This window comes from Vanessa cardui, chromosome 28, assembly GCF_905220365.1.
Source record: "Vanessa cardui chromosome 28, ilVanCard2.1, whole genome shotgun sequence".
Lineage (NCBI taxonomy): Eukaryota > Metazoa > Arthropoda > Insecta > Lepidoptera > Nymphalidae > Vanessa > Vanessa cardui.
This window is the reverse complement of record NC_061150.1, coordinates 233796-250239: the sequence shown is the minus strand read 5'-3', so window position 1 is coordinate 250239 and position 16444 is coordinate 233796. Positions and strand designations below refer to the sequence as shown.

Sequence of the window (16444 nt, the reverse complement as noted above, 5' to 3'; positions counted from 1 at the left end):
ATTTTTCCTAAGCTCATAGCGATGCCGCCATACATAATGCCGCGAACACGCTAAGCGTGTCCCCGGCATCGCTAGATAAATTGTATGGACAAGCGTAGCGTGTCCACTGGCACAGGAACAAAAAAATGATAATTTTTTTGTTAAAACGGTCTTTGTTAGTTAATATTTCTTGTGTTATGCAATAATTAAGGTGTTTAGAATAATGTTGTCAGTGTTTTATCCTGGAATTATGACAAAAAACCGCTTTTATGGTAAGTAAACATCATAATGTAATCAGTGGTTGTAAAACTTTTTAATAAATTCCCACATATCATATTTATATTGGCGTCGAATTTGATATATACTTTTTATCGCGTTATGATTTAGTTCGTATTTCAATAAAAAAATTGTTCATGATATATACTGTTACCTGTTATCTACTGTTGTATCCCTGCAAAGGACGCGGGTCAGTTTGAAAGTAGCAAGGTATAATCAAATAAAATAAAATAGAACTTTCAATACAAATTAAAACAGAGTTTAAATTTCGCTTCATAAAGTGTCCATAAAAATCCACCTTCTTTTTTTGTTTTCTCAAATACATACTTATTAATTTCTAAAATCAATTTTTATCTCACTTGTTTCGTTCACTTTCTTATTAGTTGCTAGAAATGTTCAAAGGTCATAGGATATCGATTCGGTGCACATGTCTTGATATAATAATAAAGAACAATTAAATAAGTAATAATTAATAAACAAATAATTAAAAAATAATCAAGCTTCTTGTAAGCTAAACTTGTTTTATTGTTTCATTACTTCAATTCTTGTAACACGAATTTGAAGTTGACATGAGTTTACATTTTTAAGGTAAATCAGCCTTATTTAGTGTTTAATTTTATATATTTGGTGTATGTATGTGGTAGTTAATGATTAATCGAACTAACATATAGGTACTTGTAATACATAATCAGTATCAACATAACACAAAGTAAGACAATTTTGTATAAACTTTGTCATTAAATAGGAATGGCAGAATTACGGCTTATATAGTTTTCAACCGACTTCCAAAAGGAGGAGGTTATCAATTCGATTCAATAACTATAACTACATTATATAATCGTAAATCGACTTTTAAGTAGTCTAATATTTTTCATTTCATTTAACTTAGGAAGACTCTAAAAAATATGTTGAATACGCAATTATTTTTATTACTTTTTCGTGCATATTAATTTGTTTTAAAATAGTGTTTTGTTTGAAGTCGGTTTTTCTTTTTGTTAAAATTTTTATTTATACTACAAAGGTGTATAAATTTTTATAATAATAGATATTTGTACAAAAAAAAAATGTAACAAAGTTCCGCAAATTTGAGAAAACAATAACAAAATTAGTTCAATTTTCAACAAATTGGTAATAAGCCATAAATAAAATGTGGTTTGTTGCAAAAACAGTTTGACAATCTATGATTATCCTTAATAAGTGAACAAGCCTAGCGTGTCGCCGGCATTACGAAAGACATTTTTTTGTAAAATAAAAAAAATATATTATTTTTAACGGGCCACTTAAAAACTCAGTAGCTTATCGCTTGAAGATTGCACACAATTAGTTTGAATGAATAATTCAGCCTAGTTTTTAAGATATCACTGAAATTCTTAGAACAAGCCTAGCGTGTTCGCGGCGTGGCTATAGAAATTCGCATGAACACGCTAGGCGTGTCGCTGGCATTGAACGTGTTAAAAGACAACCGATGGCTTATTTTATGTTATAGGGGGCAAACGAGCATAAGGCTCACCTGATGGAAAGTGATTTAATGTAATGGGTAATGGGCACCCATGGGGGCCCATGACATCTGTGGGGCTTGCAGGTGCGTTACAGGCCTTTAAGGAAGGAGTACGCTCTTTTTTTTTTGGGTTCCGAAGGCGTATCGGTTCGGAAAAAACGTCGGCGAATCAGCATTCACAACCACTCTGTTGCACCAGCGTGCAACAGAGTGGTTGTGCAACGTAGAAAATGTATTAAAAATCGTGATGTTGTGGTTTTTTGAACTTAATGTTGGTGGTGTGGGTGAAACTTAGAATTTTGACGAGTTGTCCGAAGGTGAAATTCCGCAGCCGGAATTAATCCAAACAATGCGTCCGAATATTTTCCGTGAAATATTCGAAAGTAGAAGTAAGTAGCAGGTCGAAAAGGGCTTGATCGTCGATAATTCGAGCCGCTCTGCGTTGGATACGGACAAATGGAAGAAGCTGGTATTGGAGAGCACCCGCCCAGAGTTGTGAGCAATATTCCATGTGGGGTTCAATTTGCGCCTTGTATAGTTTTAGGCGATGGGCCGGCGTGAAATACTGTCATGGCTTGCTGAGCACACCTAGCTTTTTTGATGCCAATTTGGCTTCGCTTTCCAATTTTTTTTGAAATAAAATACTGTCATCTACATAGCAGTGAATGTTACAGATTTGCAAAAAGTCACTGATATGCAGAAGAAACAGAATGGGTGATAGAACGCACCCTTGTGGAACACCAGCATTGACGAATTTTAAATCAGAGAATGCACCATATAACGACTTTAATGTTCCGATCTGCCAAAAAGCTGGTGATCCAATTGCATAATTTCCCGGTAAGCCCGTAGGAAGGGAGCTTCGAAAGAAGCGCTTTGTGCCATACGCTCGAAGGCCTTCGCTATGTCCAGACTGGCCGCCAATGCCTCCCACTTGCTCTCAACTGCTTCCGCCCATCTATGACTAAGGTAATCTTCTATCACTGGCTGAACGACCCCGATGGAAACGAAACAAAGAGGTGATGGCTATTGGCCTATAATTGGACGGGTCTGGGTGGTTGCTCTATTTAGGGATAGGATGCACCAAAGTAGTCTTCCAGGAGTTCGGCTGCTTTCGTAGTCGGCGACTATTCGGTAAAGAGCGCCGACTATCTGTTTTTTAATAATATACTATGAATATTCTCAATAAAATATACAGCGCTATTGGTAATTCCGTATATCCGTTAGGAGGTGATAGGGGTGACTATTTGGACTATTGAGGAGGATTTCATATGAGGATATTTTTGTACACTTTTTCACTCCAATGAACATGTAATTATGATAGTTAGTAATCCCATCTTGATAAAGTGTAGCTTCTAATGGTTCAGAGTTATTTTCTAAATAAGACTGAATACGCGTTAAGCTCAAATTTATAAAAAATAAATTACCTTTCAGGAACTTCTGCGTGAGAATAGTAAGGATAGAATTCTGCATTATACACTGTAGAACATGCTGTTTGTGCTGTGCTCTTTTATAGAGAGTTTCTCGGATTCGATTATTAATACTTTATTTATTTTTGAGGAAAAAAAATCAAAAAAATATTGAAATAATTTCATTTCCGTTTTGCATTTTTAAATTTGGACCAATAATTATTGTTTAAATATTGACAAATATCTAGTGTTTAATCGTTTTTGTAAAACAAAAGAAAAAAAATAGATTCTAATTGATACTTTTTTAAATAAATTGAAAATAGCTAAAAAACACGATAACCGAAAATGGTTCACTTTTGGATTATGCATATGGCGGTTAAAATAATTTCAAATAGTCACCCCTATCACCTCCTAACGAATATACATCGAATTACCAATAACCCTGTACATAGAATGTATCAGAAATGTTACAATCTGTCTTACACATTTCAAAATGTAATGGCACTCTGTAAAAGGTCTTCTATAGTATCTAAAATTACTAACGTGACATTATGACATCAAAAATTAGTATTTTAATAAAATGTGAATAAGGGTATGATTATTATTGCCTCTAGTCTTTGCGTAAAATGATTCATTTTGTTTAGATTTATTGTCGTATCTAAACAAAACGACTTAATTTTCTGAAGAAATCAATAAATACTTACGTTTTGTTTGTTTAATTAGCTTTAAATTATTTTTTGATAATACGATACCGGTTAGCGAAAAAATTTCGGGGTTTGAACCCCCAAAACTCCCGCCTGCCTACGGCCATGTGATATTACAACACTAAAGAATTTCTAGTTGAGTGCACACATTGGGAATGAAATGATCGCCTCCAGGCTGTTTCCAATAACAAAATATATTTGTATTACAACCAATGATATTCTAATAAACAGATATGTTATACCCATACTAAAAAACAGAAAAAAGTGTGCCGCGCCGGGGACCGTTTATTTTACATTTCGTTACAAGTAAAAAGGATAGCTTGATAAAAACAATAAGAAAAAGGGATAACTAGATATTTTAATTACGTAAAACGTATTACTACATAATTATGATGAAAACGACTAAAGGCAAACGTCCCAATTAGGACGTTTTAGTCTTCACTTTTTGCGCGTTAATGACATATCTGTTTACTAGAACATCATTGATTACAACAGACAGTAAAGCAACAGACATTTTCTTCTTATTTATTATTTCTTATTTTTGAATTATGAATTGATTAATGGTGCTGCCATCGCTGGCTTCCGCTATTCCTTATTACTTGTTTCTTATTCCTTATCTCTTATATCTTATTTTTTTCATTCTGTAATGGGCCTTAATGACGCGATACCATTAGTCAAGGGCTCGATTAATGTTCACTATTGGTTTTACGAAGACATTGCGTTTATAAATTTTTAAACGGCGAAACTATTAGAAGTAAAATTGAAGTATATATAAGTAATTCAGTGTCACAGTGTTGATATTATAGATAAAGATACATATATTAATTATAAACTCTTAATGCACAATATAGCTGAACGAACTCGACAAATGTTATCGCGTCTAGTTGCTGTCAAATTATGTTTATTTACCTTTTTCCTGCTATGACTCGAATAGAGCATATTATGTAAGTAAAGGAATCATTAAACGTGATAATTACCCAGTTCGTAGGCCAAATTAATTTGAATCTTAGACCACTTATCAAGCACCGATGTCAATACAATACTATGGTACCATGAAGCCGATGAACGAGTTTGGAGGCGAGAGACTTCACCCTGGAATGTCAACTGGCAATCCCATCGAGTTTCAGATAGTTAGACTGTCTTAAAAAGGCCTCGTCTCGTGAATGTCCTGTTCACAAGTCTCGTGCACAAAACATTCATAGATAATGTCGAAATAGCGAGCTCTACTGGATAAAAATAAAAAACATGGTAAATATCCCGGAATTAATAACTGTAATATTAAAAATAACCATGTTAATTTAAAAAAAAAGTCTTATTATGTTTAACAATAATTGAGTATAGACTCATCTATATATTTTAACAAATTATTTGCATTTTTATATATATATATATTCTTTATTGCTTGCTTTATTTATATATATATATATATAAATGCAAATAATATATCTGAACTGTCATGTAATTGAAAAATATAATACGTAAGGCCGAATATATACCCAAGGTAGAAAAAAACCGATCTCGCGATGCCCATTGGTTTTTAGTGGGTATTCCAGTGTAGAAAACGCTAGGTATCCTGGGCACCGGCGAATTCCTCGCACCCAATATGGTTAAAACGCATAACGCGTTTATAGCAGCGAACATATGGATAAACACGTACTTACAAAGTGTGTTTTGTCAAGTATTGTAAACATCTTATCAAACCTCTGATCATTTAAATCCCGGATATTGTTCCGTTTGCTACACGCAATGATATTCTAATAAACAGATATGTTATATCCATACTAAACGATGTTTTAATTACGCAAAACGTATTACTACGTAATTATGATGTATTATAACGTATTACTGGCATAATTATGAGGAAAACGACGAAAGGCAAACGTCCCAATTAGGACGTTTTCTAGTCTTCACTTTTTGCGCGTTAATGACATATCTGTTTACTAGAACATCATTGGGTACACGTTAATCTACGCTGAACATTATCAGGGAACGTCTATTTGGTGGTATCAGTTACTGTTTAGGATCCCGTATTGAAGATGGTCTCGGGCCAGTAAATTCCGAGAATGCGGCGCAAACATCGGTTGACGAAGACCTGGATTTGGCGTGAGATGTCTTTTGTGACCTTCCACGTCTCGTACCCGTAAAGCAGTACGGCTTTGACATTGGACCCGAAGATTTTGAGCTTGATCCTTCGGGTCAGCTGTCGTGACTGCCAAACAGGTCTCAACTGCGCGAAAGTAGCTCGGGCTTTGGCGATCCGTGAGGCGATGTCCTCCTCACATCCCCCCGTTTCCGACACGACCGATAGATCATCTAACTTTGCTTGCATGTCGGCGTGGGTGTGACTCAGCAGGCAGAGATCGTCGGCATAGTCCAAATCCTCTAAGATATTGGATAATCCCCATTCTATCCCGCGGCGCCGTTTATCTGTGATGCGAAGCATTATCCCGTCAAGGACGACCAGGAAAAGAAGAGGCGATAGGAGGCAGCCTTGGCGGACACCTGCATGCACTGTAATGTCTTCCGAAATGAGGCCGTCGTGAGTAATTCTGCAGGAATATTTTCTATAAATACTCTCCAACAAGCGCCCAATCTTCGGAGGCACCCCGATGTCCAGTAGACGAGACCAGATGCTTGACCACTTCAGCGTATCGAAGGCTTTTTCGAAGTCAACAAATGTAAGATAAATCTGTCTCTGCCATTCTGTTGCCTGTTCTAGTATGATACGCAGAGTGTTGATCTGGTCTGTACAAGAGCGATTTGACCGGAAACCAGCCTGCTCCCTGCGGAGGAGAGGATCTACAGCCTTTAGCAACCTGCCCAGGATGATCTTGCAGAAAACTTTGGCGAGGATTGAGAGCAATGTAATACCTCTCCAGTTGTCACACTCACTAAGATCTCCTTTCTTTGGTACTGTTATGATAAGACCTTTGTTCCAATCATCCGGGAGCTCTTCTGAAGTCCAAATCTTCTCGATTAGAGGCGTCAGAACATTGACTGTGGAGGTCAAGTCTGCTTGTAGCATTTCCGCTGTAATCAAGTCAAGCCCTGGCGCCTTGCCGGTCTTCAGAGAGAGGACTGCTTTTGCCACCTCTGATGGTGATGGTGGTTCCGTATCAATGTCGAGTAGTTGAGGTTGTGGGGAACTAACATTCATCGCGTCAGATGTCGATGTTGCAGATAAGCGGAAGACCTCCTCAAAGTGTTCACGCCAACGCAGCAGCTGCCCTTCTGATGTCGTTAAAGTATAACAGACATAATTTACTTCCCATTTCATAATATTAATAAAATATGACTAAAAGAAATGCTAAACAAAACGTCTTAATTCTAACAGAATTGCTAAAAATTCTTATTCTCAAAATGTTATACAATTGTTAAGCAGTCTTTTGCAGCTGATTAATTAATAAAATTTTAACTTGACCAAGCTTTTATATAAATTGTAAAGTAACAGCCCGTAAATTTCCCACTGCTGGGTTAATGGCCTCCTCTTCCATTACGAAGAGGCCTTAGAACATATTCCACCACGCTATTCCAATGCGAGTTGGTGGAATGCACATATGGCAGAATTTCAATGAGATTAGTCATATGAAGGTTTCCTCACGATGTTTTCCATCACCGCCGAGCACGAGATGAATTATAAACACAAATCTAGCACAAATATATATAGTGGTGTTTGCCTGGGTTTGAACCCGAAATCATCGGTAAGATGCACGCGTTCTAACCACTGGGCCATCTCGGCCCATTTTTTTAGACTTAAATTGAAATATAACTAAGATGATAAAAGGCCCTCGTAAACAAAGTACCAGACTTGTAGTTAATATAATTAAATTAGAAACTCATTACGAATTCATAAACCAACATTGGCCCCAATTCAACGGATACAATTGTATGTTAGCCAAGAATCCTTCACAGTAGCCGCGGGAAATGTTTAATTGCAAAAAAAACTTCCGTTTGTGTCCCAATGTTCGTCAATTTCTCATCAGTCTTGACTTGATTGTGTTTTCATTCGGTATTCATTTAATTTCATATACAAAAAGTAATTAATTGACAAAAATAATTTTGGCGGCAAATAATATGTCAAAATACCCATGTGCTGTATATAGATTATAAAATCTTATTACTGAATAAGAAAAAAAAGTTCGGTAAAATGGATAAAGTATTTTTTATACTTTTGTCTGTTTTATTATTTTCTGAAGTGATTTCCTGGACCGTTGATTTGGAGGAAGTGAAAAAATTGCTTCTCGAAAACGAGGTGCAATCTTACGAAAATAGTGACGACGAAATTAAAAATATTGAAAGCGATTTACTCGAAGACAACTACGCACGAAACTTTGGCTATCAAGGTTATAATGAGAAAGAGGTATATTTGATTAAACATTATAAGTAAAATGCTCTATTCAAAATATAATAATATCAATTGGAAATGGAAATATAGTCTGGAAATTTAATTATTTTACAATTTTGTTAAATAAACATTTATGATCGGAAACGTGCTAACTTTTTCCATTATATGTACTGGTAAAGCTTTTAGAATTTCTCAAATTTAAATAACGCAATGTTACGCGTTCTACTAAAGATTTAACTTATGTTTGAGTTGATACTTGGAGCTAATAACTTGACGCCTATGTTGTGTAATTATAATTATTGTGAATGGGTATGACATCTATTAAATAAAGACTTAGTCAAAAACATCTAATCACTTTTATGTTAATAAATATTTGGATATATAGTAATATATTTTTAGGCAAGCAGTGTAATACGCAATGGTAGTGTTTACCTTGACGGCTTGAGTAAGGCCCTGATGACGTACCGCCAAACATTAACCAAGTGTAGCCTCACTAAAACTGATAACAAGGTATGTACTATATTCACAGGAATAAAAGTAGTATAGGCTATTTGACAATGCGAAAAATAAATTGTGAATTAGAGTATTGTAATCAGTGTATATTGTGAGTTTAAAAATGGTTATTTACTGACGAATGTTGAAAATAATACTTAATTTATGCAAAAAGCCATTAATAAAAATGCATTTTTTCAAACGTTTGTCACGTGACACAAAACGCTCCTGATTGGTCGGGCTTATGATGAAGTCACTTTCTTGTAAACCTTGCTCTTCTACTATATGTACCACAGATTAAAATACAGGAAAGTGACGTCACCGACCCCATTGCAGCGCCATTTGTCCAAGTAGCGTTTTTGCGCGCTATTTAAATATAGAATTTTTAAGATGATATTTTTCGTCAAATATGTACTAGAAATAAAAAAAACAGCTTTTACTAGTTTTCTTAACTTCTACTAAATAATATAAAATTGATTTTAAAAACCAGTCAAATAGCCTATTGTAAGGATATTCGGTTATTAACCGGTATCCGGCTGAATGCTTACGACTGTCGGCAGGATATGTGATACTATATTTTATAAATAAAGCATGATATCAGTTGCAAAATATTACAAAACTAAATTAATATATTTGTAAATGTTCCATGTTGTAACAGACGTCTAATTGATGTACAAAAAAAGGAAGTTCTTAATTTGGTTGTTAATATTTTTATGCATGTATGCTCGGACATAACTCCACCAAAAATATACTCCGAATATAGAATTAGCTTATTCTTTTACAGTTTCATTTCTGTATTCAAAAGATCTGATGATGGCTCTACAATAATCTAGCCAGTTAATTAATCTCAATTTAAGACTAAAACATACTATATACAAGTAATATTTTACAAGCTTTTCAAGTCAACATTTTATAGAACTATTTTAAGTAAAGATAACACTGGTTAAAAATGTACATTCTACTGAGAAGAACCAGTGGCAAGTCACTGGCTAGTTTGCAGTTATATGCTATTGGATCTTTAATTTTTGGTAAAAACTAAAGAATTTACTTATCAATGTAAGAGTTGTTATGTATTTCTTTACCAAATCTCCTCGCTGATGTAGCCGAGAGCACACTTAACACATTGCAAAATTGTTTTAGCCAAACAGTGAATCGAAGGAAAAGTCAAATGATATATTGTCCACGTGTGGGAGTGCCACTAACAATAGCGAATACGTCCAGAAATTGTCTGAACTAGCGCTGTTAACGACGAATAAGCTGCGAGACAAGGCGTATGATAAGGATTATAAGGTAACGACTTTTATTTTGGGCCGACTTGGCCCAGAGGTTAGAAGGTTCAAACCCAGACAAGCACCAAAAATTTACGTGCTTAATTTGTACTTATAATTCATGTCGAGCTCGGCGGTGAAGGTATACATCGGGAGAGGCATGTATGTGTCTAATTTCAACCAAATTCTGCCACATGTATATCCACCTGAAACTGCGTGGCGGAATGCGCTAAAGTAGAAGAACCGGCAAGAAACTCAGTAGATACAAAGAGTAACTACTGAGTTTCTTGCCGGTTTCAACATTTAAAAAATACAATCATATTAGTTAAATACAATTATATATGTATGTAGTGCATCCTGCCTGGAAGTCAACAGGTATTAATTTCAAGCTTTTTCATCATCTACAAAATCTTATATCGAATAATATGCCTCTTTTACCGATGTATTTTTATAAACGATTTGAATTTACGAAACGGCAAAGATAAAAATGTATACTAATATTGTAAATATAATAGTGCCTCCCGCTGTCCTGCGTTTTCGGACAAACCTCTGAACCTTTTATCGGTTCCAGCGACCTCTCACAGAGATTTGGCGAAGCTTAGAACGAAAATAGGTATGTGCCGAAATACATAGAGAGAAGAGATAAACATATAACATGTAATACTATACAATATGTTTATACTAAAGTTGGTGGATAAACCACACACAAGTATAAATATGTATTAAAAATTTGAATATAACACACAATTATAAACTACATATTATTCCATACTTGCTGCTACTTTATTGCACAAAAGACAAAACACTTACAGTAAAACAAATAAAACAATACAAGTGTTACAAAATGCGTTCTTAGCGCTAGACCGATCACCTCAAGGCAACCTTAGGGCGTCGGAAACAGTCTAGTGACGGTGTAGATAAGGAGATTTATAATTACACTAACCTAAACGTAAATCTTACTGTAATGTTTACGTGTAAGGTCGATTTACGAATTAGATAAAATATATATTTATCTAATTCGTAAATATAATATAATAATAGATAAAATGTAAGTTTAAATATCGGAACGCTATCCACAATGCACTGCGTCTACACTGCGCTGCAATTTTTATAATTTTCCCGCGCTTCGGCGATGTCTGTCACTCGAGATGACAGATGCATAAATACACAGATAATATATATTTATATAAAATACTAGCTGTTGCCCGCGGCTTTGCTCGCGTGAAAATGGTTATAAATAAATTAATAAACTAATTTAAAATATTACGTTAATTTAAGGCCTCTTTGTAAAGAACACTGGTGGTTCATTCATGTCCATGCAGTCCATTTTAAAGATTTGACCTTGTGTTTCGTTAATTGATTTAAGCGCGAACTGTTCCCTTTTGAACTTAAAATAAATATTACACTGTATTTCATCTATCCATCCATCATCAAGTGATAACTGTAGCCCCTATGATATTCCGATGGAGTGCCGTAACTATTAGTCTGGTGCCGTTGCATATGGAGGTCGTAAATCACTCAGTAATATTATTGACACTACAATCTTCTAACTTAAAAATAACGTATCTTAAGACTAACCTATATATAAAATTTCAACTTCTATTTCAACACTTAGGAGCAGAATATCCAAAAACGCTTAAATAAATATCAACTCATTTCCAACAACAACGAAAACAACAACAGCCTGTACATTTCTCACTGCTGAGCGAAGGCTCTTTGAGGAGAAGAATTGGAACATATTCCACCATACTGTTCCAATCCTGGTTGGTGGAATCCATATGTGGCAGAATTTCTATGAAATTAGACACGTACAGGTTTCCTCACGATGTTTCCCTTCCCGCCGAGCTCGACTTAAATTGTAAACACAAACAAAGCTTATGAATAATTATATTCAGTGGTGCTTGCCGGGGTTTGAACCTGCAATCATCGGGGTTATCTTGCACGTGTTCCAACCACTGGGCCATCTCGGCTCTTAAAATTTCTAGCCAGTTTCCCAAAAATATAGTTTCATGTCTCTAACTTCAATGATTTTTATTTCACCCCGTAGGGCTTAAATATCCAGAAAATTAAAATATGTATCAACTTATTCTTAACCGATATCCCAAAAATAATGTTTTATGTTTTAACTTAATAAATGAGGGGCTTTCACACATAATTTTAACCCTTATTTTACCCTCACCGGAGTAAAATTTCCATTTAAATAAATTTATTGCTGGTATTTATTTATTAGTAATTAAACGCCTGACAAAGTTAAGACAGACAGACAAAGTTTCATGCTTCTAACTTCAAAAATTGCACACTTCTCTATAAACCAATATAACAATAGCAACCCCTATTTCACCCTTTAAAGTAAGTAAAGTAAAGTAACAGCCTGTAAATTTCCCACTGCTGGGATAAGGCTTCCTCTTGCGTTAAGGAGAGGGTTTGGAACATATTCCACCACGCTTTTCCAATGCCAGTTGGTGGAATGCACATGTGGCAGAATTTCGATGAAATTTGACACATGCAGGTTTCCTCACGATGTTTTCCTTCATCACCGAATGAATTATAAACACAAATAAAGGGTTAAGATGCATGCGTTATAAACGCTGGGCCATCTCAACTTTTACATTTATAATATTAGTATAGATGATATCGAGTGTCATGTGTGACGTTTATACAAAGTTAGTGCATGCAGGATGATGAAAGAAACGAGAACGAGCTGTTGCTGCAGCTGGCGTGGCTGCTGGACCGGCTGGCGTACCTCACCGGGTACGAGCCCAACCCTAAGGACTTTATTGAAACAGGCAAGTCAACATAATACGTCAAGACATTAAATTAAGGACATAACATAACAGCTATGATTACAATAACACATTAACAACTTTAAATAGACCCAGGAAATTACCCAAACTTTACTAAGTGTGTAACTTAGAAAAGTTGGGTAAGTTATGTATCGTCTCTGTTTACGGTTTTAAGGTTTATTTGTACTTTTTATGTGACTTTAAATATTATTATGTTTGTTATTTTGTTTGTATATCCATCGATAACCCGATGTCTGGACTTTTTGGATAATTTTTAGTTTCTTTTATTGAAATAAGTCAAATTCTAATTTAATCGCTCCCAAGATAATACCTCTCTGTCTCGGCCTTCTATATGTCTGCTATAATAAAGTCATACTACTCTTGACTCAAGAGTCGATATGTCTGCTCGACCTGTCAGCTAAATAATAGTGCTTATTAATTTTGTATTAAAAAATCTTGGTACCACCCACTCATCAGATATTCTACCGCTAAACAACAGTACGCAGTATCGTTGTGTTCCGATTTGAAGGGTGAGTGTGCCAGTGTAACTACAGGCACGAGGGACATAGCATCTTAGTTCCCAAGGTTGGTGGCGCATTGACGATGTAAGGAATAGTTAATATTGCTTTCAGCGTTATTGTATATAGGTGACCACTTACCATTAGGTGGCCCATAGGCTCGTCCGCCAAACTATATGACAAAAAAAAATAATAGTGCTTATTAATTTTGTATTAAAAAAGAAATATAAATTAGTTGATATTTTAATTTTTAAAAAAATATTCAGTAAAGTAAATGTGTAACTGGAATGAAGACATATTCATTTTCGTTTTCAGAATCATCGACTCTTGAAAACAAAGAAAGCGACGTCACCGAAAAAGTTACAACGGAATCTTTAGAAATTCTCGAACAAACAGAAAATGGCCGCCCGCTGTCCAAAAACGCACCAACAAAGTTGACAGCTGTCAAATCGATTCAAAAACGATCTGCGGAGCCGTTGGAGGCCGTGATGAAGTATTACGTGAAATATAAAGTTTGGAATAGTTCTAATAGCAATAACTTTAATGACAAAACAGATAAAAAATTAAACTTTGATGTACAAAACGATTTGACAGTAAGGCCCATTAGCAAAAGGTCTATTAAAAGGAAATACATTATTCGTCGAATCAAAAAGAGAATGAAAAATAGTAACTAAGATTTTTTTATGTTAATTAAGCTTTTAAATATAAGTCAGAGATATATTGTGCTTTGTTTTTCTTAATATAAACTTAGATTATTTATGTCTAGTTTTTTTACGGCTATTATTTTTGTCAGCTGCAAGTGATGTGCAATAAAAAAATAACCTAAACTAACGAGCAAGCTTTATTATCATGTGTACTCGATAATAACTCTTGACAGCGCGAAACTTCATTATATTATTGTGTGTAATTACCAGCACAATTCGTGAACACAGATGGCCGGTAGTGGGATTAAGTCGCGCAGTGCATTTTCGTTCGTAGTAGTATTCGGCTAGAATGATTATGACCAGAGTGAGTCAGTTAGACGTGAAGCAATCGCGTGCGGCCTCAGCTCCTTCGTTCCCTCTAAGGAACCTGCCAGGTCAAGGTGCTCACGACTCATGTCGCTTACTATACTTAAGATCCATTTAGACGAAGAAAGAGAAAGGATCAAGGTTTTCAAATGGAAGTTTTGGCGTGAGTAGCGTGTGTGGCGATGTAAAGAGTCGTTAAAACACCCGTATCGGATGGAGTGAATGAATTTGTTGACAAAACCATACCATTGAGTCCAAATGCACTTTAATAATTAAATTGCCCAAACAGATCATGAAAAGAAATAGACATTCGGAAATAACGATAAAACATTGGTTGTTCCTCATTTCTCGTATTATTACTTCAAATTCTGTAATCTTTCTCTCTCTCTCTGTTTAAAAACCACTGAAATATGTATATCGTCGTCGGCCATCTTGTATGAACACTGAACGCGAACCGATGGAAGCCGACTGGTAGATGTGTGGAAAAGCCGGGCTGCCGTCTTTTGCAGTCTCCAAGACTTCGCTGCTATTTTTGACGAAACAGTATTCTTTGACAATGCATATAAATAATCTAAGATTATAAAACTATCAGTGTTATAGTGTATTTAATAGGCTATTTGACAATGCGAGAAATAAATTGTGAATTATTGTAATCAGTGTAGATTGAGTTTAAAAATGGTTATTTACTAACGAAAGTTGAAAATAATTCTTAATTTATTCAAAACTCCTGATTGGCCGGGCTTATGATGAAGTCACTTTCTTGTAAACCTTGCTTTTCTACTATATGTACCTCAGATTAAAATACAGCAAAGTGACGTCACCGACCCCATTGCAGCGCCATATTGTCCAAGTAGCGTTTTCGCGCGTTATTTAAATATGGAATTTTTAATATGATATTTTTCGGTAAATATGTACTAGAAATAAAAAAATAAACTTTTACTGGGTTCCTTAACCTCTACTAAATAATATAAAATGGATTTTAAAAACCAGTCAAATAGCCTATTTGATTTATGATAATCATTTGTACTATTCATTAATAAAAATTCCAAATATTATCTACTAATTAATTGAACCCAGGTGAAATAAAAAACGATAATTATTATGCAAAATATATATTCAATACAAGTAATTACGTTGAACAGTTTAACATAAGACATTTGACGGATCACACGATCGAATGTAAAATTACAATTTAATTCTTAAACACTAACTTACATAACTAAAAAAAAATTGAACAACGGTAAAAGCCATTATTTTGACAGATAAGTTCCCGCCAATTTGCAAAATACAGATTAAATACATGGAATCGATTCCGACACCGATTTGAATAAATAACAGGAATAAACTCAGTAAAATCAACGATTATATTTATTGTATTGGTGGTATTGTCTTGTACTTTGTTTGGACACAAAGTTCAGAATCGAAATCAGAGTTACTAGTCGAGTGTAATTAATCTCTTGATTATGCTTTAACATGATTAAATATCCTTATAACTAGGTTTTATTGTCAATTTCTGAATACTTTAAATATTACTGGCAGATTCGATTTAAATGCGTTTTGGAATGCCGCGTGTCCATGGAATGCTTGGAACCATTTCACATCCGCCATTTTTATTATTATGCCAATTTGTGACTTACGAAATGTAAAATTAAAATGATCTAAACATATTTTCTGAACGATTTGTATACATGAATATTTTATATAAATAACTCTTAGCGAACGATAAAAAACATCAAAAACGATTGAAGGCACGTCACTTATGTACTACGACCTGATTCGGTCAAAATATCTACATTCAAAGGCACGAATAGACAAGAACGGTTGAAGATTTAATAAATTACATAAAATGAGTAAAAGTTCTGACGGCGCTGACGTTTGGGTCAGTGTTGCCATCACAGAGAATGACTTCAAGAGTTTTCCTTAAACATTAATCGGGCTTGTTTGATTATTATGTATAATTTAGTTTTTGTCTGTTACGAGTTACATATGACTCTGCGGTCTCTTCTTCCTGCTGAATAGCCCTCCGAACACGCCCTTTTTGTCTTTCTTTTCTTTAGTCCCTCCTCCCACGGAGAGCTCCGACTCTCCCGATGATCTAAATGATATTAACATAAAGCATAGTTTAAGATCACTTATTCACATAGCTGCATGGCCCTATAATGCCT

The 16444-nt window shown here is 34.9% G+C and overlaps 2 protein-coding genes across 6 annotated transcripts in view; one reads left to right on the top strand and one right to left on the bottom strand.

The window, feature by feature from the left end:
• Positions 1–7992: 7992 nt before the first annotated feature.
• LOC124541344 lies at positions 7993–14450 on the top strand. Its single transcript, XM_047119195.1, has 6 exons — positions 7993–8223; positions 8608–8718; positions 9841–9990; positions 12646–12754; positions 13585–13769; positions 14277–14450. The coding sequence occupies exons 1-6, from the start codon at positions 8011–8013 to the stop codon at positions 14448–14450; spliced, it is 942 nt and encodes a 313-aa protein (XP_046975151.1). The 5' UTR covers positions 7993–8010.
• A 925-nt stretch (positions 14451–15375) lies between these two features.
• LOC124541405 (spectrin beta chain) overlaps positions 15376–16444 on the bottom strand; it is an 88005-nt gene continuing 86936 nt past the window's right edge. For all 5 annotated transcript variants that reach the window (XM_047119261.1, XM_047119259.1, XM_047119258.1 and 2 more), the window contains one exon: positions 15376–16374. In XM_047119261.1, coding sequence (XP_046975217.1) covers positions 16260–16374 — 115 coding nt within the window. In that variant the 3' untranslated portion in view covers positions 15376–16259. The remainder of the gene's footprint in view (positions 16375–16444) is intronic.

What these genes read in the sequence shown, in the direction of transcription:
- LOC124541344 (XM_047119195.1), top strand. Translation starts at nt 8,011, where the DNA reads ATGGATAAAGTATTTTTTATACTTTTGTCTGTTTTATTATTTTCTGAA. An exon ending in AAGGTTATAATGAGAAAGAG is followed by an intron (nt 8,224 to 8,607) that starts GTATATTTGATT and finishes ATATATTTTTAG; the next exon opens with GCAAGCAGTGTAATACGCAA. An exon ending in CGTATGATAAGGATTATAAG is followed by an intron (nt 9,991 to 12,645) that starts GTAACGACTTTT and finishes TAGTGCATGCAG; the next exon opens with GATGATGAAAGAAACGAGAA.